The following is a 22,019-nucleotide window of genomic DNA, read 5'->3' on the forward strand; positions in this document are numbered from 1 at the left end:
TATATTAACATATATCCCCATGATCACGCGAGAAGACAGATAACAGATAAAAATGCCATTCCACACCCCCCCCGCTCTTTTTTTTCCTTTTGCCAATATGCTGAGACACTAACATGGATACTTCTCTGAAATTCTGCACAAATGCTACTGATTTCCTAACTTAAATTCTCTGGTTGAATCTGGCTCCCCACAAGCAACCAATGGAACACTGATTATTAGCTTTTAGTAACATCTGATCATAAGCATTTGGTGACTTTTCTGTTGAGCATGTCAAACATATTATGCGAACTTTTCCAGTTGGATACAAACTAAGTAGTTCTTCTGCTGCCCACCAGGCTATTATCAACTATTTTAACACACCATAATAAACATGTACCATAAGAAATATTTCAAAAAAAAAAAATTGATGTGTGTGATTATGTCATGACACAAACCCAAACAATGCGGGCTGAAAAATGCTGGGTTTTAAAACTAACACTTGGATGAATGTAACTGTGAGCTTAATATCCGCAGTTCTCTAAATACGGAACTCACTCTCTACATGAATGCAAGTACTGAGAATGAGCATGGAGCACTGCGAAAAAATAGGATGGAAAAAAGTGTGGGGGGAAAGCACTAGGTCAAGGGAAGAGAAAACAGAGTGTTGGGTGGGGTATGTAGAGCACAGACCATGTCTTAGTGCTCTGCATACCTCTCTTTGTGATCATGAACTCTCCCATCATAACCTTTAATTGAAATGATTAAAAAAAATCACAGCAGGTGGTTATGGCTTGGCACTGAAGCTACAATCTAGTCTACCATGTTTCGTTGTTACTTGTATATTCAGTTTGCATCATTACTTGTATGAATTATACCTGTCAATTCCAACAAAGGAATTACTTTGGATCTCCTTTTGTGAAAAGAAACAAAATCCATAGTTTCCTTAAGTATAGCTCCACGATTAAAGAAAATGCTACTACACAAAGCTGGCTGTAGAGAACATGGTTTAATTAAAGGCAAAGCTGAGTTCAGCAGCTGCAGGTCTCGCACAGACAGACAAAAACACAAAAGAAGCTTACGACACAAACCATTTTTCTCTGCTGGGGGCTCCCATTCCCTTGAGGCTCCTGACATAGTAGAGAAGGGAAAGGAGTGTATGGAGGGAAGGGGAGAGCCTGCCCAAAAATTCAGGGAGAAAAAAACATTCCAAACACCAGATTTCTCATGCAGAAATGGGAGCCTATGGGCTGGGACTCTGGCCCTGCTGAGAGAGTGAGATGGTGAACCTGGTTAGGTCGTCTAGGGGTGCAAGAATCAGTGGCATTTCAAACACTGGAATGTTGCAGCTGCTTGGGTGCACAGCTCAAATACACAAACTAGGAGAAAGGGGCAGGAGGGAAGTGGGGGCCGGGAACCAAAGAAGCACAGAGGGTCTTAGCTTAACATTACAACCAGGGCAGGAACTTCATCTTCGAGACTCCTTTTTTATTTTATTTTATTTATTTTATTTTATTTTAAGAGGAACATGTTTTAGCAGCGACACTGCTAGCTTGGGGAGGCATACAGGGTCCAATTCCTATTCTATAGAGATCACTATGTGTACATCTTCCCTTTATAAAGTCTATTTGGGGCTGCTCCCCGTCTCCAGTGTCACGTGTGAACCCTGGATGTGCTTTTCTCTGTAGCCATTTCCCAGCTGACAGATCCTGAACTGACACACACACACACACACGCCTGCAACTGCAGCAGTTTATAACATTGAGATTATTTCCATAGCTACCCTGGGAAACTAGAAGAAATCATGTCCTTTTGTCCTATGTGAGGAGAAGAGTTGCCATCTTCCTTCTGCTCAATAAATATAAAGAGGAACCCTTGACTCCATTCTGCACTCTGCTGGGAGCAAGAGGAACGATTGGCTTCTGCATGCGGGCTCCGTGTCATCATGTGTCCCCTGTGGCCGTGAACCTCCCATTCCAGAACTGGAACTTGGCGACTACAAGTGTGTGCGAGCCGGGGGGAGTACACCTACTACTGGGGAGGGGGACTGCACACATTATCCTGTCCAGACTACTTCCTTTGCCCCTCATTATTCCACTAGAACTCTATGGGATGCTGTATATGAAGAATAGAACTACTAGCAACCAGCAAGGAGAGGGGAGGGAAGAAAAGGGGGTGAGGGGAAAAAAGACACAGAAAGCTTCTACCTACCTACATAAAAGAGTCAGGCTGTGAATGCACAGACCAGCTTGCCATTTCATGAGGCTGGTCACTACGCTATCATAAAATGTACAGGAATCTGAACCATTTAACTTAAAACCCCACAGCAGTGGCTTGTTTGCCCTAATGGGGACCCTGCAGTGGCTACTGCACTTCAGTACTGGAATCTCTCCCGTGTCCCGGCTTCTACCGAGATCGCCTCTGAGGAACAGGTGAAAGTGGTGCTGGAGGGGCCAGATTCTCCTTTAAGAAAACACCTCATCTAACCCAGGAGAATTTTTTTTTAAAATAGCCCGCCACCTAATCTACCACCACCCACCTCTGGCTGGACCAGTAACTGGAGGGCTTGCTACACACTGACTAGAAAGAACATCTGTGTATGGAAGAATTCAGTGTGACCTCATTACTGAGAGAGTAATAATTAGAAATTTAGATGTTGAGGAATAAATTTCAACTATATTCTCAGTCAGCAAAGCTATCCGTAATAGATTCCTATTAGTTTCCCCAAGATTGAGAAGGATCGAGAAGTTCTCAGTGGCTTCTCCCATCTGCTCTTCATTCTCAGCTTTTTATTTTCCCACGTGGCTGGGGACATGCACGATGGAGAAGGTGAGAGGCGGTGATATCAGGTTACCGTGAGACAAACAGCAGTCCCTCTCTCCCTCCAGAGGGCCCTGGAGGGACGGGAGAGTTCCTGGTGTTGGTTTTCCATTGCACTGCAGACATTTTCGTGCACACTCAGTGGGTTGGTGGAGCACTTACGCCCTCCTGACAGCAAGGAACAGAAGAGAGGGCTGCCACACTCACAGGACTGTGTGGGACAGTCCTGCAAACCCAACATGCCATAATGTATGGAGCTTTTGGTTGCAAAGGTTGCCACCTTCTTTCATTCTCAGTGTGGTGGATTCATGGCACCTTGCCCACGTTGCTGCTTCTGCTTCTGCTGCATCAACAGCTGCTCCAGGGCAGAAGGTCCAGGGTGCATCATGGAACTGGACCAGATAGACTAGTAACAAAACAAACAAACAAACAAACAAAAGAAGTCAGTAATGTGAAAGAACACAGACTCAGAATACCTAAGAAATTCCCAAGCAGCCTTTTTGCCCCATACATCTGTCTCTCTCATTTCTATTTTAATGTAAATAGAAGGCAACTGATTTCCTGCCATTTCATAGCACCTGAGCTACTTTCTCTCACACATAGTCACAGCCTCTCCAACCCATCCTTGCTGCTTAAACATGAGACACTTTCGTCAGACCCTGTCCCTTTATAACAATTTCTTTATACTACAGGGAGGAAACCTACGCCAGCCTAAAGGCCCCAAATTCTTGGGTCAGGGTGGGGCACACTGAATGATGGATGGGGCGAAAGATATTTTAGTTTATAGCTTTTGGTCAATAACTAAACCTTAAGAGAAACATTTCAACTGTTAAGAAGAACTATATAGAAGTGGGGAAACCATCAAACAAATGTGTCATGGGAAGAAAGTTGGACTAAGACCACAGAAAGTCTATATTCAGCCCAAGGTCTGTGGTTCCCCACACTTACTTTACAGGATAAGAGACAAGAGACTCTGGCCCCAACCTTCTGTCTGCCAACATGAGCAACAAAGCTATCTGATAAGGGTAATTTTCGGTTGCTCCTTACCCTATAGGGAAACTATGTGAAAAGCAAGCAAGCAAATTATATGGAAGGGAATAGTAGGGAGGAGCAATGTTATTGGCTCTTCAAACCTTGCTCAGTTCAGAACAGGTACTCTGAAATACCAATTTTAGCTAAGGCAGAGTTATTTGGAATGGTAAGGTCTGCCACCTGTTTACTTGACTACTGCCTCTTGTAGCTAATGAAATCTGCCAAGGTGAGACTGGTGCCATGGTTAAGGGATGTGGCAAACATTCTTTAAGGGATGGGGCTGTCCCTTCCAGGTTAAAGGAAGCCTTTGCAGTAGGAAGTAGGAGCTCTGTACCCACAGGGGATTGGTTCCACAATCTATCCTGTATGCCTGAAACTGTAGGTACAACATAAAAGGGCACCCCTTTGTGACCTTTGTCTCACTTCCTTGTATGGTGTATATAGGGCAGCAAAAAACCACAGAGAAGTGAAACTACAGATACAGGGTCCTATAATATAAAACTTCTGATAAAAAGTACCTTGCCATTGACCTAGAAATTCTGATGAATTAGAAGCTAGTCTGAAATCTAAGCTAGTTGATAGTAGTGCTACAACTCCAAATATTCCTGGATTATTCTGATTATCTGTAAAGCAAAAAGCAAAGCGTGCTGCTTATATACCGCCCCATAGCGCTTCAAGCACTGGCTGGGGCTAAGATTACTTTGGTTGCTTTGGTAGACAACCTACACCAGGCCTTAGCTAAGGGGAGTATAACCTTGTTAATCTTCCTGTACCTGCTAGAATGTGATTGTTGGTATCAATGATCATACCATTTTATTGGACTGCCAGGCTTGACTGGGTCAGAAGGCATGTATTACAGCAGTTCTAACCCCTCCTGTAAGGATGAACTCAAAAGGTGATGTTGGGGGGCACTTTGACATCCTGGCATTTGGTATCTGGTATCCCCTCAAAGGTCTCTTGGACCCTAGTTATCTGTCTTGTTATGAACCTCTCTGGATGTAAAGGTCTTCAAGAAAGGCCCTCTTTAGAATCCCAACTGCTGCAGATACTTTCCTGATAGACATAAGGAAGAGGGTTTTCTCTTGCACAGCTCTCAGATTCTGGAATGTGCTTCTCTCACAGCTACAAACAGTTTCCACTTTGTATTCTCGAAGGCTTTTACGGCTGGGATCTGATGGTTGTTGTGGGTTTTTCGAGCTCTCAGGCCGTGTTCTGAAGGCTGTTCTCTGTGGCTGGCATCTTCAGAGGACAGGAATCAGAACTCTGTCTGTGCTCTGGTGCAGTTTGTTTGGATCTATCCAAACAGGTAGAAGGCCAAAGATCTCCCAACGTCCAGAGAGTGGAGCACCTCATCATTTTGTGGTGAAGGATAAAAGGTAGGTAGAACTATAGGTTATGACATATGAAAACAAGAAGTCACTATGGGCAAAAAAGAGATGTCCGTGTGAAGGGTAACTTTGTCATGGGAGAAAACAAGGTAAGGAGGGTCACAGCGAAGAGCTATGAGTTCAACTGCTCGGTTTGCAGATGTGAGAGCTACCAGAAGAGCCATCTTGAGAGTCAGGAGATGAATGCCAATAGTTGCTAGTGGTTCAAAATGGTGTCTGGTGAGCTGAGACAAGATGAGGAGAAGTGACAAAGGGTCTTGGGGAAGCTTTACACCAGGGTAGGCATTCTGAAGACTTTTCAGGAGCTTCTTGATTGTTGGATGGGTAAAAAGGTGGGTGGAGGAGTGGCCAGCAGGCTGGTGTGCTACAACTGCCAGAAGGAAAACCCTTATGAAAGAGTTACAAAGGCCCTGTTGCTTAAGGTCCAGAAGAAAGGCCAGGATGATAGAGAGGCTGGGAAGGCTAAGAGGGGATGGAAGGATGCATAAAATTGGAACTTTTTCCATTTGTAGCCATAAAGGTGATTCATGGAAGGATGCCTTGCCTATTTCAGGATGTTGACAAGAAAGGGAATATCCTGCAGGGTGTGAGTTTCCTAGATGGAGTACCGTTCCTCTGTGCTGAAAGAGAAGGTTGTGTGCTGGGGCAGGTGGATTTTGTCAGAAACAGTGAGGAGGAAGGTCATGAACTACTGTTGGTGAGGTCATCAAGGAGTGATGAGGATGACATTGAAGTTGTCATGAATGATTCTCACTAGTGTGCACTGGATGTGTGGAAAGGGAGGGAACATGTACGATAGGTGTTTGGTCCGGTTGGTGGTAAATTCATCCCCAGAAAATGTCAGTCTTTGCCTGCATGAGAGCAGTAGTTCACACATTTAGAGTTGTTGGCAGTGGCGAAAATATCTACTGAGGCAAGTGAGCTGGTTTTAAACAATGTGGGATAGTTGCCATTCATGTATCTGAGCCACTGTTCGGTCAAGGTGATTCGCTGTCTTGTTGTCTGTGCCAGAAACGTGAGTTGCTATTGGGATGATGTGATGGGTGATGCACTACTCCCAAAGGAGACCAGAGAGCTACAGGAGGCTTGGGAATCTGGTGCCACCTTATTTATTGATGTGGGAAGAGTCTGTTTTGTCATCACAGGCTAACAGATAGAAGGACTAGAATTGCATATCCATGGGTAATGATGTTGAGTACCCAGGTGTCTGAGGTGATGGTGTGCTAGGTGTGAAGGAAGAGCACTAAGATGTGTGTGGGTGGAATCATGACAGAAGAAGGAATGTCAAGGTTGGACTGCAGCTTGTCAAAACTGTGACTTAGATTTTCTCTCTGTCTTTTTGGTGAAGGTTATTTGCTTGTATCTGGCAGAGGTGGAGGTTTGGCTAGGCCTCTGCCCATTCTGATGTCTTTGATCTCTCAGATGGTGAATTATAAGAGGTAGATGGTAGAGGACATTTCCACTGAGGGCAGAAACGTTGTGGCATAAACATAGCTGGCGCTGGTGGTGGATCTGGAGTGGAGTCTTGAGGCACCTCCGTGCCCAGGATTCCCCCTTTCGCTACCACTTCCGTTTCTGCCTGCCATTCCCCCCCAGCCCAGTTTGTGCAGTTAGGCCTAAAAAGGTTCACCATCACTGCCCTAGGGCCACAGTCATAGGTGTAGTGAAAGCGGATCCTGGTCTGGGCATGGAGATCTCGAGATCTGCGACAACTCTGACGGCGTGGTGATGGCCAGTCCCTGTCCCCATATAGGAAATGGGAAGGATAGAAAAAGGGAGCATGATATGGGTTGTCTCAATATCGAGAGTCCACCAAAGGAGGTCTCAAGTAGCAAGGATGTTGATGGTGTTGATGTTGAGTTTGTGTAGTTGATTATGATCTCTAGCTCTGCTGGGTTCGACCATGATGTTGAGACTCAGGTGATGTTTGGGTCAGGGGTCTGACCTAGATCATCGTCCATCCTCGGACACACAAGAAGGAAGTGATGGCTCTCACTGAGAAATCCAGGTAGAGGTACCTCTTGGAGACAAATGGAACACTCTGCACAGAAGGGCTACGATATTCACCTTCTGAGACTGAGACTATATATTGAGCAGCAGTAGTAATAGCAGACACTGGCTCTTGGACAGTCAGTTGAGAGTCCAAGGTATCAACAAGGAGCTTGGTATCAACTGTCTGTTTCTTTTTTTTTCCCTTTGGCAGCTTCAGTATCAGAGGACGCTGGTTACTGTCTGACTTCTTGATGGATTTCGAAGACAGTTTTGAGGTCAAAGGGGCTGAAAGTTCTGGTGCTGAGGACTGGTCTGGTGGTGCACAATCCATCATCTTGATGGCTGGAAGTTCTGGTTCCTGTCCCAGAGTAGGGTCAGTTGCCTGAAGGGATTTTTCCCAAAGGAAAGAACGCAAGCAGGACTAATGATTTTTCAAAGTCAGAGCTGTGAAGCTCTTGCAGATTTTACAAGATTGGACAAGGTGAATTTCCCCCAAGCAAAACAGGCAGATATTGTGTCCATCTGACTGAGGGATCTTTTTGCCAGAAGTGACACATTTTTTCATAAAGGCAGAAGCCATAAATGAGGGATGGGAGGAGCTGAGGGGGGGGAACCCAAAGGGGAAAATAAATAATTTCCTTTTTAAACAATTTCTCTCCCTCTTTCTCTTTTTAGCTAAGAGGTAAAGGAGGGGAATCAAAATGAAGTCAAAGACCTATCAGTAAGGTAAGTGTGAAGAGGCTCCAGAGCAATTCAACGCGTGGTGGACAAAAATGGACTGAGGAGAATGGGGCTGTGCTTGTGCAGTAGAGGCAAACATGCTTTCGCTATTGAGACTCTGGAACTTTTGCACTTTTGCGCAGGTGCAAACAACATTTGTATGCATACATGGACACTATGAAGAACATGCCTTTTAAAACTGGCTTCTGACAGTGTTTCACTTATCGTAATGATATACCTGTTTGCAGATTTATTGGTTTTAATGGTTTTCTTGTCTTGCTTACTTAAGTCTTATTATTTTATTATTGAACCATTGTACAGTAATTATATTTATCACAAACCATCTTAAGGAAGAATATAAATGTAAATAACAATAGTAATAAGAATTTAAAACACATTTGAGCAGGATATAAATGTAAATAATAATAATAAGAATTTAATACACAGGGAGAAGAAATGTTCTTGATCACTCCAGAGTGCCAGACACATAATAAAAGGCTCAAGCTACAGGAAGCCAGATTTAGGCTGAATATTAGGAACAAATTCTTAACTGTTAAAGCAGTATGGCAATGGAACCAATTATCTCAGAAGATAGTGAGCACTTCAACACTGGAGGCACTAAAAAGAGAATTAGACAACAGTTTGTCCGATCTGCTTTGATTTAGATTCCTGCACTGAGTAGGGGGTTGATTCAATCGCCTTATAGGCTCCTTTCAACTCCATTATTCTATGTTAAAATATATTCAATTAGGTAGTTAGAGTTCCCTCTGCAACAATAGTCTCTTTTACAACATACTGTTCGTCTTAGAGAGTTTTGTTGTAACAAGGGTAAGATGGATAGATGAAATCTTTCAAAATAATGCACACCATGCTTTTTGCCTCTGCATCCTCATGCATATCCTACCTTCAGACTTTCCATAAGCACAGCTGACGAATCCTCTATGGATGGGCCATGGGCTGACCAAGTGCCACTGGGAGTACCAGTTGGGTGCCAGCTACTCTCTGAGGAGGAAGATGTTGCTGGAAGATAGTCTAAGCCAAATCCTCCCATTGCTGAAACAAAGACAAGACAACAAGTGAGTGACCTGAGAAACTACTAGAATTATACATCTCATGCTGGAACATTCCTCCACTCACCTGGCTTATCTGTCTTCCATCGATCTGCTACTCTACGCTCTCTGTTGTCCGGTGTCCCAATGGGCCCAAAGTTGGAGAATGGAACTGAATTGTGATTGTGAGTTGGAGGCGAGCTTGGCAAGCTGCTTGGGTTGGATGAATGAGGAGATTGGCTGGCTGGCGTTGAATGATCTGTTGGGCAAAATGTTGAAGAATAAAGTCAACACAATGTCCTGTCTCTTTCTAAAATTCCCTTTTGACTTGATCTCCAAGAAATGTTGCTAATAGAAAACAGAACCAAAGTAACAGACAGGATAGCAAAGCTGGAATCGGTGCATGTGGGATGGTGGAATGGCACACTTATGTGTTCTAAATGCTAGGGGGTGGGGAGGGGGAGGCAGGCTGCATACCTATATCTCATTATTATCCCTAAGTGGTCTTCTGTGCAGCCAGACCCCCTCCCTAAAAGACCTGTGCCTTTGGCATGTTGTAGAGCTAAAGTGTTAACACTTGAAACTTATAATCTGCCACCCCACTTAAAAGAGGGAAAATATACTAATGCCATAGTATAAAGGGTATATGCCATCTTGTTCAACTCTCTCGGAAAGTGGAACAAGTCAAAGAAATGAGCCTTGCAGCAGAAGAGGAAACAGTAGGTTGTGTGGCTGCACAGATAATCACTTGAAGAATGTAAGTTAAAAAATTGTTTTTGTTCTTCATGGTATCTCTGTGCAGGCATGTATGTGTAAGACTAGCAAACTGACATACCTGGAGGCATGTGCAAATTGGACCAGGAAAATAATGTGTCAGCAATAGCTCTACTGAAAAAGGATAGGAATGTTTCCTTGCATTCTATGCATGGGTGTGGGAATTTTTTTAGTTTTAGAGCTCTATCTTGTGGCTGTAAAGGGATGCACCAGTGGTGCTTGGCATAATCATGTGTTGTTCTGTTATTTCTTCTCTGCGCAAGTGTAGAATGCCTTAAAACTAATAATCACTCAACGCCTGTTTGGGCAAAAGCTTATCTTATGCAAATATGCTTATTTAATAAATAGAGGTGCCCTGGGCGTAGCTAGGGAAACATTTTCTTGGTGATCACCGGTGGCATGCTTTGTAACTAAATGAAAGATTGCAGGGTATTTCTTATCAGAGATCTCTCCCTTTTACAACCGCGGTTGGGGCAGGCTCTCCAGCAGCAGTTCCCACAAGTGGTGCCCCGAGTAAGGCGGGGTTTCAACAACCGACGAAAAGGTTTTTTCGTTCTCATCCATGCTCGGCAAGAGCTCCAGCGCACGCACGCATCTTCGGATCCCGGGTGAGTTGTATTGGTCAAGTAAGAACACACAGTATGGGCTCCTAATTGTCCTCACAACAGCAACAATATTGCAACAACCTCTTTCATCTCCTGATGGAAAACGGACATTCTGCCACAAAAAAGGAGGTGGAAAACCTTGTTTTGGCCATTGATGAGGTCTATCCTTGGGTACCGGAACATGGCACTTTTGATTTGTAGAAATGGACTAAGATTGGCATGAACTTTCAAGCCAATCCGAAAGTTCAGTCCTGCCCCCACAGGGTTACTGGAATGTCCATGACTAAAGGCTTCAATTGCACAGCTTTGTTTTCTGATTGAAATATGATACTGTGTGCACTTTGTTCTGCAGCAGTGAAACCTTCCACACCATACACTGCAGCTGCCTGATGCAAAGGTAAAAATGCTGGCCAGTCCTTTTTAGCAATGACTGTAACACATGGGGATTAACACAAAAGTGAAAGCGCAAGTTCAAATAGCTGTTCTAAAAGTCCAAGATCAGGCTCCTCTGGAGAAGGCAAAGAAGTGGCTAATTCTGGCAGAGAATGGAATGGAGCAGCAAGGAAATAGCTATCTTAAACCTGAGCTCAGTGGTATCCAATTCAGTTACTTCACGTTAAGAATTGTGGAGAAACATGCTGTGTAATCTGAGGATAGCCACAGATGAAGCAGTCACAATCCTTGTGAAGTGACATCAGTAGGTTAGTAGCTTGCGGAAGTCCATTGTGTCCTAAGCATTGTTCTGTGTGTCAGGGAAAAATACTAGAAGAGTCAAATCCTAATTTAAATTGAGTGCTGGAGACCATTTCAACATAATTTCATAGCTGATCTATGAATTCATCTTACTGGAGACATAAGATACAATCCACATCCACCAGAACATCCAATCCATTCAAATGGATAGTTCTGTCCCAAGAGCAAGCTATGCAGGAATTCAAAACTGCTAATATGAACTAGATTTGTTCGATGGGCTGAGAGACTTCTGTACCAGCATCAAAGTATCCAAAAGGGAAAATGCAAACACATGGAAGTACAAAATAGGAGTAAAAAAATGCCAGTATACCACATTAGCAGAAGTCAGTCATCAACACACGGGAAGATAGTGATAATATATTTATTGAAAGCTTAAAGATGACTATGAGTCCAAAGAATGGAAGTCTACACCGGAAACCCTATGATGTTTCTGAAAACTGAAGGAACCTCTGCTGTTAAAGAAAGATGGAAGCATATAAAAGAAGTGTCCTTCAATCCTATGGAGGTGGCCTAGAATGCTGCATGAAAAAGTGGAAAGGTGTATGCTGAAGGTATCATCCAAAATATTGTGGTTATGTCAGATCTGTAGGATAACAGGTACTGATGTCGTAGCTAATATAAAGACGTCTGCATTGACACTGAAAGAGATGCCAACACAGACCAAATCACAATTTGCACATAGAAAATGGAAGCTAACTCAAAGTGAGAATGTTGGTAAAAATTCTAATATGGGAAGGGGCCATTCAAGTCAACAATGAAATGGACACCCCCCCGAACCACAGTTAACTTCTCAATAATATCAATTATGAGGAATAATTTGGGTAGGAATCAAATTTTCCTCTCTGAAGCAATCAATTACATTATACAGTGGTGCCTCGCTTGACGACATTAATTCGTTCCAGCGAAATCGCTGTAGAGCAAAAACATCGTCAAACGAAACTTAAAAACCCATTGAAACGCATTGAAAACCCCTCAATGTGTTCCAATGGGCTGAAAACTCACCATCCAGCGAAGATCCTCCACAGGGGCGGCCATTTTCGGGTGCCTGTAAAGTGAAAAATGGCTCCTAAATACAGCGGGGAGCCATTTTTACACCCGGTGGCCATTTTGAAAACCCGACGATCAGCTGTTTTGATCGTCGTAAAGCGAACATCGGTTCCCGAAGCAGGGAACCGATCATCGCAAAGCTGGAAAACCCCATTCAAACCATTGTTTTGTGATTGCAAAAGCAATCGCAAAAACCTCACCGTCAAGCGGATTCGTCATTAAACAGGGTAATCGTAAAGCAGGGCATGACTGTACCAGGGAATCGCCTACTGATTCAATTTCTGCCTCCACTGTTCCTGTGTCACAACAGTTTTTTTTTTTGAAACCATCTGCTCTTGGGATAGAACTATTCCCCAAGGAACTATTTTAGTTACATTTTTCTATCTTGAGATGGTCTACAAGTATCCATTTGGAAACATTTAATGTTAAAAAATGCAAATATTACTCTCTGCAAGTGTAAGAACTCATGCCACTTAGCTTCACAGATTACTTCTATACATTAAAAACAAAAACTCTGCTCACTATGGCTCAATAGAGTAATCAATTAATGTCTCTGTCTCTGTCAGAAGAGTGATAACCAAAATCATGGTTTGGCAATTCAAGTATCACAGCAAACAATCCTTAACAAAGATTAACTGTGGTTTGGTATGAAGCGGGAATTAACAAACCAGAATTACAGCTATCACTCCTGGAGAGCACAGGAGTCAACATGTGAAAAGCAAACAAGCAGGTCTTGAACATGGTACCACAACTGCATACTTGGAAAGTCAATCTGTGTTCTTAATTCATAATCTGGATCAAAGCTCATATAGGGTCACTGTATAACTACGCCATGAGAAAAGAGTTATTACCTGAACTGGCTGGAAGAGATGGAGACCATGGAGTACCTTCAAAGAGAGAGTAGAGTGAAGTCTCCTGGTGGCCCACTGATGGAGTGACCTCTGTTTTTGTGCTGGCGTTGAGGTTTTTCCCATAAACTTCATTGAACATGCTGTTTGGATACCTTTCCTGTAAGATCAAGGGACAAAGAGATTAAATTTCAAACCTGTTTTGAAACACAGCATTGGTGGGTCAAGTCAGTTTTATTTGTGTTCATCTGGTTCCAGAGTCTGAATGAGAAAACATTTACTTCAGCTGGCAAGTGATTGCCTCTAGATACTGTTGGGCAGCAATGCAGATCAATCCTAGCCAGCACAGTCAATGGTAAAAAGTGCCAGTCCAACAGCATGTGAGGGCCTCACTGTGCCTATTGCCCGATCTGCACCTTCCTATAGAAGTTAGAGCTCTTAGAACAAAACTGTCAAAACCATGTGAGAAGGTAGCAGTTAAAAGAGCACAGAAAAGAAAGGTTACTTACCTGTAACGATGGTTCTTCAAGTGGTCATTCTGTGAATTCACACAAAGGGTTAATACCAGCGCCAGCGTTGGGCCTCTCGGAACGTTTTCTAGCTGCAAGAGAAAAGTAACAATGTTTAGGACTACCCCTACTGCGCACGCCCAGCCTAACCGTCCCTCAGTTCCATTTGTCCGCCATAGGCCCTCGAGTCAGAGAGACGCCAGTGACAGACAGACAGAGGGGAGGCCGGGCGGGATTGTGTGAATTCACAGAATGACCACTTGAAGAACCATCGTTACAGGTAAGTAACCTTTCTTTCTTCATCGTGGTCTTCTGTGAATGCACACAAAGGGTGATTAGCACGCTTACTAACCGGATGGTGGGCTGTCACTGAAGAGCCGATGCTAGCACTGCCCTCCCGAATTTGGTCTCCTCTTTTGCCCTCACGTCCAATCTGTAGTGGGTTATGAAGGTAGAGGCATTAGACCACGTAGCGGACCGGCAGATGTCGGGCAGGTCGACGCCACGAAGTAAGGCAGTGGATGAGGCAACAGCCCGGGTGGAATGGGCTTTAAGTCCCTGTGGAGGATCTCTGTGGTTGAGCTCGTAGGCAAGGGCGATGGTAGACACGAGCCACCGAGAGAGCGTGGACGGCGAGGCCGGGCAACCCCTCTTTGGGCCAAAGTGGCAAAGGAAGAGTCTGTTGGCCAGGCGAAAGTCCTTGGTCCTGGACACGTAAAAAGCTAAGGACCGTCGAACATCGAGCATGTGGAGCATGCGTTCAACATCAGTCGTCGGGGACGGAAACAAAGTTGGCAGAATAAGTGGCTGATTGACGTGGAAGTCGGAGACCACCTTAGGAAGAAAAGAGACGTCCAGGTAAAGCATAACCTTGTCCTTAAAGAACTGAAGAAAAGGTTGGTCATGGCGGAGAGCTGCCAACTCGCTAGCTCGACGAGCAGAGGTGATAGCCACTAGGAATAGCGTTTTTAAAGAGAGCATTTTGAGGTCACAGGTAGCCATAGGTTCAAATGGGGGTCTGGATAGGGCATGCAGAACCAAATGGAGGGACCACTGAGGGAGTGGAGGACGAACGGGAGGTCGGAGGTTAGAGAGACCCCTCAAAAACATCCTGACGGTAGGATGGGAGAAAAAGCGGGATGAGGGAGAAGCTCTGGGCTGAAAGAAGACAACCGCAGCCAGGTACACCTTGATAGTAGAGATAGACAGGTGGAAATCAAACAGGTAACGGAGATACTGCAGAAGTGTGGAAAGAGACACAGGTGAGGAGGCGAGATCCCTCTGCTGGGTAAATTTCAGAAAGCTGTTCCATTTGTAGGCATACAAGCGAGACGTGGAGGGTTTGATGGCATTGGTCAAGACCTCCTGAATTTCTGGACGATCCTCCACGCCGTCAGATGGAGCGTGTCGAGGTCGGGGTGAAGGACTTCGCCTGCTTCCTGGGTCAGTAGGTCCGGCCACATCGGAAGGGTTACTGAGTCCACAGCCATGCTGACTAGGGTGGGAAACCACACTTGGCGAGGCCAAAAGGGTGCGATGAAGATGGCCGGAGTCATCGAGCGTCGGAGTTTGATCAAGGATCTCTGTATCAACGGGATCGGTGGAAATATGTACAAGAGACCCTGGTTCCATGGAATCATGAATGCGTCGCCGAGCGAGTGGTGACCGAGACCTGCCCGGGAGGCATAGCGGGAGCATTTTGCGTTGTGAGGGGATGCGAACACATCCAGCACTGGGGTCCCCCACTGGTTGCAAAGGTCCTGGAAGACCAGAGGGTTCAACTCCCATTCGTGAGTCTGATAGTGAAGCCTGCTCAGAGTGTCCGCAAGTGTGTTGTCCTCCGTGGCTACATGGATGGCCACCGGGTAGATATGATGACGGTAACACCATTCCCAAAGGAGGATGGAGAGATACAGGAGTGAATGAGAGCGGGTTCCTCCCTGCTTGTTGACATAGTGCATTGTGGTAGTGTTGTCCGTCACTAGCTGAACTCCGCGGCCGCGGAGGAGAGGAAGGAAGGACTTGAAGGCCTTGATAACCGCCAGCAGTTCCAGGTAATTGATGTGGAACATGGCTTCTTGAGGCGTCCAGAGGGCGTGAATGGTGCGACGCCCGCAGTGCGCCCCCCAGCCGGACGGACTGGCGTCCGTTGTAACTTGAACGGTGAGACGGAGTGGACGAAAGGGCCGGCCAACCGTGAGATGGGGTGTGTACATCCACCACTGGAGTTGTCTGGTGAGCTCCGGGGTGACACGAAGGCGTTTCCTTTGACTGTCGATCATGGGGTCGAAAAGGGTGAGAAACCAAGATTGGAGCGACCGGAGTTTGAGGCGAGCGTGCGCTAGCGCCGGCGTCGTAGAAGACATCAGGCCGAGGAGGTGCTGGGCATGGTGGGCTGTCACCCGAGCACCGGGGAGAAATTTCCTGATGGCTCGTCGAATCTTGTGTATTCTTTCCGGGGGAAGAAAGACTCGACCCTTTACAGCGTCCAAGCAGACCCCTATGTATTGAACTGTCTTGGAGGGAATGAGCCGGGACTTCTGTTTGTTGACAGTGAGACCGAGATTGGAAAGAAGATACAGAATGAATCTTGTGTCTTTCAGGGATTGCCTTCTCGAGGTGGAGACTACGAGCCAATCGTCCAGGTAAGGGTAAACGTGAATGCCCCTGAGACGAAGGTAAGCCGCCACCGGAGCCATGACCTTGGTGAAGGTCCGGGGAGCTGTGGACAGACCGAATGGCAGGGCCTGGAATTCGTAGACCGTGTCCTGAAAGATGAACCGAAGGAACCTGCGGTGGTCGGGGTGAATAGTGACGTGAAAGTATGCGTCCTTTAGATCTATAAGGACGAACCAGTTGCTCTTTTTCAGCAAGTGCATGATGGACTCTAAGGTAAGCATCCGAAACCGTCTGGGTCGCAGGTAAGTATTGAGGAGTCTTAGATCGAGGATGGGTCTTATGCCTCCTCCGCTTTTTGAGACGGCGAAGTAGCGGGAGTAAAACCCGCATTGTACGTCGTGAGGTGGTACTGTAGAGATGGCCTCTTTTTCTAAGAGAGATGATATTTCTTCCTCTAGCGAGGAGTCGAAGGGAGAATGAGTAATGAAACCCAGCGGAGGAGATCTTATAAACTCCAGCTGGTAACCGTGCTGAATAATTTTTAGAGCCCAAGTGTCGTTTGTGATGACAGACCAGTTGTGAAGAAACGGTTGAAGGCGGGTGGTAGGTGGTGAATGGGTGAAAACGGGGGCCCGAAAGTCAAAGATACTGTTTTTGTTTTCTGCCAGGTGGCTTAAAAGGTTGGCGGCGATGGGGCGGACGAGGGCGGTATCCCTGATAGCCCTGGACAGAAGAAGAGGACTGGCCAGAGCGCTGCTGAGGAAGGTGTTTGTAAGGACGGTATTGTTGGGAAGATTGATACTGTCCATAAGATTTACGCCATTGAGGGCGTCGCTGTCTAGATTGAGTCTGAACAGAATAGGACTTAGCAGTTCTCTTAGCCTTGTGAAGGTCCTCCAAATGGGAGTCGGTCTTTTCGTTGAACAGCCCGGTAGCGTCGAAGGCGAGGCTTTCAACTTTTGACTTGACGTCCTCCATTATGTCCGCAGAACGGAGCCAAGCATGGCGCCGGATAGAGATGGCAGACATGAGGACTCTGGCAGAGATTTCTGCTGCATGTCTGATGGAAAGACGTTCATACTTGGATACCGTCTGAGCTTCCTCATATGAGTTAAGAAAAGCTTGCCTGGTGTCTTCAGGTATCATTTTCAACCCAGGCAAAAGTTTGAGCCACAATTGTTTGTGATAAGCTCCCAAAACAGTTTGATAATTTATGACTCGAAGTAGCAAGGTGACAAGGGAGTAGATTTTCCTGCCGATGAGTTCCAGCTTTTTACCCTCCTTGTCGACTGGGGTAACATGAGCTTTGGCCGAAGGCCTTGAACAGCTTGTTTCAACAATGAGTGAGTTTGGAATAGGATGCTTGAGCAGAAAATGAGTATCGGCCCCATGAATCTTGTAGAAGTGTTCTGTGCGACGAGGGACATTAGGTGTAGTCGCAGGCTGAGCCCAGAACTCCTTGATGGCCTCCATAACTACAGGCACAAAGGCTATACTGGGGGGAGCGGTACTGTCCCTTTTTATGTCTCCAAAGAACAAGTCCTCTCCCGGAGGGGAAGGGAGATTCAAGTCCAATTTAAGCGTCTTGGCAAGCCTGGACATCATCTGAGAGTAAGAAGAAAAATCCTCAGATGGAGAAGGAGCGTGAGTATCGCCAGTATCGGAAAGCACCAGATCACCCGGAGGTAAATCATGCGGTGGTAAGGGTGGGGGTTGCTCCTGATCGGAGTCAGAAGACCGCTCCGTGGACACCTCATCTGGATCAGAGGAGAAGACGTCCCTCTTCTTCTTTGGAGGGGGCTTCTCGACGTCGACCTGCGTTGTCGGGGGTCGAACGGGGACCACGGTCGGTGCCGAGGTGGGAGGGGCCGGTTGCGGTGGAGGGGCAACCGGTACCGGAAGAGGGTGGTCTTTGGCTCGAATGGCCCGGCGTCGGCGTCGAGGTCGGGTCGACTCCGAAGAAGAAGACACATATATGTACCGGATCTTTTTGCGGTACCGGTCTCGAGAGGCGGATGTCGACGACGAAGGAGGAGACCGCGAACGGCCGCGTCGACGTCGATGGTGCTTACGACGCTTAGGGCGGTCGGAATCCGCCGAACGGGAAGAAGAGGACCGACGTCGGTGCTTGCTACGACGTCGATGAGAATGGTGCTTCTTCTTAGAGCGTTTACGCTTAGAGGATTTCGAGTCCGAGCGATCGCTAGAGTCGGACTGAGTGGAAGCTCGATGCCTCTTCTTCGATCGTTTCCGTCGAGGAGACTTCGACCTCGAGCGGCCGGAGGATGGGGACCGACTCGGGGAGCCATGCTTCTCCGTGCGAGAACGTTTGCCTCGAGGAGATTTAGACCTCGAGCGCACAGGTGATCGAGGTATCTTCTCTCGAGGAGATCTCGAGTCCGAGTGTACGGACGAGATCGACACGGGAGGCGACCCCTGGCCCGCAGGAAAAGGGCTATGTGGGGCAGAAGCGAGGCCAGTAGTGACAGCGACTAACTGGCTCGGCGTCGGGGAAGACCTTCCCGAAGGCGGTATCACTTCAGTACGTCGAGCAGGAGGAGGCGCGGGTGCCTCGGCCGAGGCCCCGAAGCGCCTCGACAACTCCTCAAGAATCGGCGATGGGATGGAACCCGAGCTCGGAGAAAGTGGAATAGATGTCATTTTAAGCTGGGCGGCCGCCTTAGCTTTGGACGACTTCGACGGCTTAGCTTTCGGAGCCGGAGGCTCGGGTGAAGCAGGAGCGGCCGATTTCGACGACGCGGATTTCTTCGACATTTTGGAAACTTTGGAGACGACTGAGTGAACAGGAGCTGCTCGAGAAGTGGAAGCCATTTCCCCCTCCGAGGGCGCCGTGGAAGACAACGTTGACTCCCACAGATGAAGTTTAAGGCGCTGTTGGCGAGCCTTGAGAGCGGCCTTAGTGAAGGCTTTGCAGTGTGGGCAAGCCTTGGGATTGTGCGACTCGCCCAAACAATACAGGCAAGTATCGTGGCCGTCTTGATGGGGGATTTTGCGGTCGCACACCACACACCTGCTGAACGGCCCTGAAGGGGACATAGGGTAGTAAGGAAACCGAAACGACAAGTCCAAGGATAAGGCAGAGCAGTCCAAACACAGTCCGAGTAAGCCAGAAAATACACCGGGTCGTCAAGTTGAAGGGAAAAAGCGCTAGGGTAGTCCGTGAGCGAAGCAAGGGTCAAAGCCAAAAATCAGATAGATCGCAATAACGCAGCAATAAACGCAGCTAAGACGAGAGGCTCCAAACCGCTAGGCGGAAAAATGGAACTGAGGGACGGTTAGGCTGGGCGTGCGCAGTAGGGGTAGTCCTAAACATTGTTACTTTTCTCTTGCAGCTAGAAAACGTTCCGAGAGGCCCAACGCTGGCGCTGGTATTAACCCTTTGTGTGCATTCACAGAAGACCACGATGAAGAACCAATGTTTAATACTCAGACCTTCTTCTGTATTTTATTACATTCTCCTATCTCAACCTCAACTTCCTTTCATCAAAAAATTCAGAGTAAAAAAAATTGTTGCTGGTCTTTGACCGTAATAAAGTTTTATTTACTATCTAAAACAATTTCCCATTCCCTCTGATTATAAGATACAATTAACTTGCAGTTATATAGAAATTATGACATAGAGTGATTCTCACTCAGTGAACATCATGTCTGAATGAATAGATTTTAAATCCAAGTATCCCTGGTCTAAGCCCAACATTCCTATTCCAGTAACTCCAAAGCCATGTGTGAAGACGGAACTTCTATATGCCAAAAAGAAATGGAAATTAGAAGACAGCTAGATGTCTGTAAGCCTCTAAGTAAGCCACAAGAGGGTATCTGATGCATCTTTGCACAATTCAGTGTCCCAGCGGTACTTCTTTCAAGTGATCCCTGCTGGCAGGGAGAACCCCATTACATTTCCAATGCTGTAGCTATTGGATACTAAGTGAATATTGCTCTTCCTTGTACAGAAGGGGTTGCTGGAAACCTTTGAAGGTCAAAAGGGCAATCCTCTCTCCCCTGCAATTGACCAAAAGCTGCAGCCACCATTTTCTGCTAGCTTTAAAGCACCTTCAGATTTTCCATTGCCATTTTGCAGTACAATTGTAGGAATCACTGGGATGTATGCATGCAAAATATGACCCTGGGGGCCATATGTGCCCCATTTATTGCATTCTGCTTCATGGGCATTGGCACAGAGTAGTGTCAGCACAAGTAGTTTAGCATACAAAGATTATCTATCCATTTGGGCACCAGGTTAGGCAAGCAGTTGTGAGAGATGAGATAAAAATAACTGCATATATATATATAAAACTGCAAATATAACAAATTCATGAATGAGAAAAATATAAACTGCAATAAAAACAGAAATCATACAGTGAATGTACTATGATATTGCCAGACACATAAATGTATGTATTTCATTTCAAAGCATTATTAAAGCTGTCAGAAACACCATATTTTACAGGTTAAAGGAAAATATGCAGTAGAACAGAGCTGGTATATCAGGAAAAGGTATAATGGCTACTGATGTGATTAGCAAGACAGATTGGGTTAGTGCTATGTACATTGGGGAGGGGAGCCCTTCTACCTAGAGCAAGGTGCACAGGTGTACCACCACTCTTGCATTTATTTATTTATATTTATTTATTTATTCGATTTATATCCCACCCATCTGGTATATTCTACCACTCTGGGCGGCTACATGCCAACATACATGCAGCATTTGACCTACCGTATTTTTCTGTGTATAAGATGCCCCATGTATAAGACACCCCCTACTTTTCTATCCCAAAATTAAGAAATCTATGTGGGGCTTAGCAAGTGTAGGTAGGGGGGAAGGGATCAAAGCAATTCAGGAACAATTTGATCCCTGCTTTCCCCTCCACTTGTTTTTGTACTCTCCTCAGCTTACTTCAGTGTATAAGATGACACTCAATTTTTAGTCTAAATTTTTTAGAGAAAAGTATAGTCTTATACATGAAAAAATATGGTAATTCTCCCAAACAGTCTATGGGATGGTGAATTTGGAGGGTACTACTTAAGGCTGTGTATATTCAGTGTGGTGTAGTGGTTAGAGTGATGGACTAGATCTTAGGAGACTTGAGTTCAAGTCCCTTCTTAGCCATGGAAACTCACAGAGGATGTAGAATTCGTAAAGCCACTCCTTAAATATCTCACTTACCTTAAAAGCCCTATTAAGGTCACTATAAGTCAGTTTTGACTTGACAGCACAACATATTTAAGACTGTAGGTAGAGACAATTGGGCTGTATTCTAATGAATCTGCATACAAAGAACCACCACGTTTGAAAGACAGACCTCAGCTTAAAAACATTTACACTATGCAAGAACTGTTAACATTATGCATTGCCATTACTGCCAAGAGGAGTATTTCAACACAGCAATACCACTGGCAATCTGCAAAAGGCTGGGCCTGACATAGTATGTACAGTACTATCACAGATTAATTGTATGCCTTGCAAAAAGTAACATAGGAATTGATAGCCTAGTCCTACAGAAAGAGATTAAAAAGCCTTTTCAGTTACCTGATTAAGAGAGAAGCCTGTGAGGGACAGGAAAGATGGTGACTGAGACATCAGATCTGATGGTTTCTCTAGCAGCGATTTCTTCAGAAAATCAGAGGGGAAAGAAAGCAGTAGGCATTGTTACTACCAATGGTGACCACTTTACTACATGTAAGAAGTCCACCTGCATGAGTGCTCAAACTATCTGAGCGTGCATGGCTTTTTTATTATACAATACAGACACTCAATTTGTACAAAACACTATTCAGCCTTCCTTGCAAGAAAGTTGGTAGTGTCTGAATTTGCATTAGCTAGGTGATCAATTTAATCTTTTAAAATACTGAACATAAACAGTGCAGA

The 22,019-nt window shown here is 45.7% G+C and overlaps 1 protein-coding gene and 2 long non-coding RNA genes across 5 annotated transcripts in view; 1 reads left to right on the top strand and 2 right to left on the bottom strand.

Moving 5' to 3' along the window:
- LOC144588868 (uncharacterized) overlaps positions 1-22,019 on the bottom strand; it is a 175,557-nt gene that overhangs the window by 23,685 nt on the left and 129,853 nt on the right. The window lies entirely within an intron of this gene.
- SMG7 (SMG7 nonsense mediated mRNA decay factor) overlaps positions 967-22,019 on the bottom strand; it is a 113,125-nt gene continuing 92,072 nt past the window's right edge. For 2 of the 3 annotated variants that reach the window (XM_072998124.2, XM_020795109.3), the window contains 5 exons: positions 21,681-21,761; positions 13,008-13,164; positions 9,066-9,236; positions 8,833-8,981; positions 967-3,202 (listed from right to left, as the gene is read on the bottom strand). In XM_072998124.2, the coding sequence (XP_072854225.2) occupies positions 3,089-3,202; positions 8,833-8,981; positions 9,066-9,236; positions 13,008-13,164; positions 21,681-21,761 (672 nt within the window). In that variant the 3' untranslated portion in view covers positions 967-3,088. The remainder of the gene's footprint in view (positions 3,203-8,832; positions 8,982-9,065; positions 9,237-13,007; positions 13,165-21,680; positions 21,762-22,019) is intronic. The other variant, XM_072998125.2, reaches the window with a different exon arrangement.
- On the top strand, positions 14,245-14,866 carry LOC144588867 (uncharacterized). The gene is made up of 2 exons (XR_013544604.1): positions 14,245-14,371; positions 14,832-14,866. It is a non-coding gene; the product is annotated as an uncharacterized LOC144588867 (long non-coding RNA).

The sequence above is a fragment of the Pogona vitticeps genome, chromosome 4 (assembly GCF_051106095.1).
Source record: "Pogona vitticeps strain Pit_001003342236 chromosome 4, PviZW2.1, whole genome shotgun sequence".
Taxonomy (NCBI): domain Eukaryota; kingdom Metazoa; phylum Chordata; class Lepidosauria; order Squamata; family Agamidae; genus Pogona; species Pogona vitticeps.